Genomic DNA, 2,117 nt, shown 5'->3' on the forward strand with positions numbered 1-2,117 from the left:
ATATATATATATATATATATATATATAGATATAGATATATAAGCATCTATAAAAATTAACAATTTTCCATAACTTGATTTCTTTCACACATGAAATGGAATTACAATAACAGTACATAAATAAATAAATAAATAAATATTGAATCAAAACGAATCCGAAGCCTTTAAAGATCCAAATGCTTGAACGTAAAGCCGCGATAGGTGGAGGACAGAGCCCAGCTGGGAATTTCTTTGGGAGGAGATGTTCTCATTACTTAGTAGAGCTCCTGTTGACGGAAGCCTTCTGTTTGCGTGACTTGGCTGTCAAGGCTATACGGTAGTCTTTGTCCATTTCTCTCTTGATTTCTGTCATCCTGGACGACTCCCATTGAAATGGGATTGACACCCTCCTTGTTTCGTCCTCGTCATCTGTTACTTCAGGCGACATTGATTCGACCGCGAATGCCTTCCTGATGGACCTCTTCTCCTCCTTTGTGAAATACGTATCCCTTCCGACTTGGACCAGTCTGCTCTTCAACGTCTACAACTAAAGCATAAAGGTTAGTATTTGATAAAAGATACATGAAAAGGTACAGTAACATTCAAATATGTGGGACTCCAATTTAAAATAATTATCCACCTCTTATTCTTTTTAGCTTTTGTTTTATTTTCATAACAAAATATACATTGTTTAAAAAAATCCATCATTAGCTAAATAATGAGAATCACCGCTGTGACGCATTTACTAGCCATGTGTGTACCGTCTTCCTTATAAAAATTTAGTTGTACATAGTTATATAATTAAACATAAGCATTTGTATTTAAAAAAAATAGCAATGCTAAAACTTGTTTACCACTAAGTCAATTACAATTACAGCTGCATATAGTCAAGAGATTGCTTGAATGAGGATAATTTTAGGAACAAGCAGTGAAAAAAATTGCTAATCAGATAATTAGGTTAATTCAATAAAACATAGACTTATGTTTATAGCATGAAAGGACCATCTTTAAAAAAATTTGTTTGGTTGCCCACTCCCGACCGACTGGCCAAAAATACTCCGACTCAAAACCTTTTCTAACCTTAAGGTAACAATAAATCTTTTATTCATTCCGAAAAACATATTTTGAAAACTCAGCATTGATGTTGGTACTTTCCAGGAAAAAAAATTTTCACCTACCTACCGAGCCCAATTTTTCATCCTGGGTCGGGAGAGGGCAAGCAAACATCTTAAAGTTGGTCTACGCAAAGACTTTTTAAAAAGAGGGGGAAATGGATAGCATAGCAGTTGATTATGAAATAGAATACTTACGTATCTTTTGCGTTTGGCCTCTTTATTAATGCGGCGATTCTGCTCCATCTTCCCATCTCTCTTTCTTTTGAGGTCAGCCCTCATATTCTTCCAAACACGCTTTACTGCCTCTGTACAATAAAAAAGAAATAGAGTGCATAATGACCAAAATGTATCAAATACCTATCAATTTTTTTTAATCAGCCAATTCCCTAAGTATTTGATGATAGAGAGTTTGAGACTTTACACCTACTTTATACTTATATTTATGCTTAGACATACAAGTTTTATAATGATAAATTTTTCTGTAGAGAATTTCTTTACTCGACATTTATTATAACACTATTGAATCTCAACCTCTCTAATAAAATCCATACAACTTAACTGTACCTCAGATATCTGATTTAAAAAAAAAAGCAACGCTGTACATCATAGGTCAGGTTTTTTATAGCAGTACGACTCACTTGCCAATACACATCCATTTTAAAAAATTTGAATTCCAAATACAGAAATATGTTATCAAGAAGGATATTTTTCCAAATAATTTACCTACAAATTATAGTATAACATAACCAAAAGCCTCTGACAATACCATTGCTGTACTGCACGTGTGTTTTTTGTATATTTTTGTATATTGTATATTATTTGTTCAAGTTATATTAAAAACAAGTAAATAATTAATGTACTAACTGAAACAGTAGTGAAAGACCGGTCAAAATAATGAACTTCATTCGAGATTTTTTTAATAGGGCTTTGGTACCACCTTAAATTTTATTTAATGTCTTGCATTATTAACAATATAAAAAAATGTCCATGATAAATAAAATTATCTTCATCTTTTTCATTTACG

General features: G+C 32.3%; 1 protein-coding gene across 1 annotated transcript; it reads right to left on the reverse strand.

Annotated features, from left to right (window-relative positions):
- Window positions 1–249: 249 nt before the first annotated feature.
- On the reverse strand, window positions 250–1,372 carry LOC133199880 (uncharacterized). The gene is made up of 2 exons (XM_061335696.1): window positions 1,289–1,372; window positions 250–519 (listed from the first exon to the last, which is right to left on the reverse strand). The coding sequence occupies exons 1-2, from the start codon at window positions 1,370–1,372 to the stop codon at window positions 250–252; spliced, it is 354 nt and encodes a 117-aa protein (XP_061191680.1).
- Between the last annotated feature and the right edge of the window lie 745 nt (window positions 1,373–2,117).

The sequence above is a fragment of the Saccostrea echinata genome, unplaced genomic scaffold, assembly GCF_033153115.1.
Source record: "Saccostrea echinata isolate AGI-Se365-2 ecotype Australia unplaced genomic scaffold, CSIRO_AGI_Sech_v1 ptg000036l, whole genome shotgun sequence".
Classification (NCBI taxonomy): domain Eukaryota; kingdom Metazoa; phylum Mollusca; class Bivalvia; order Ostreida; family Ostreidae; genus Saccostrea; species Saccostrea echinata.

What these genes read in the sequence shown, in the direction of transcription:
- LOC133199880 (XM_061335696.1), bottom strand. Translation starts at nt 1,372, where the DNA reads ATGAGGGCTGACCTCAAAAGAAAGAGAGATGGGAAGATGGAGCAGAAT. An exon ending in AGGCCAAACGCAAAAGATAC is followed by an intron (nt 520 to 1,288) that starts GTAAGTATTCTA and finishes CTTTAGTTGTAG; the next exon opens with ACGTTGAAGAGCAGACTGGT.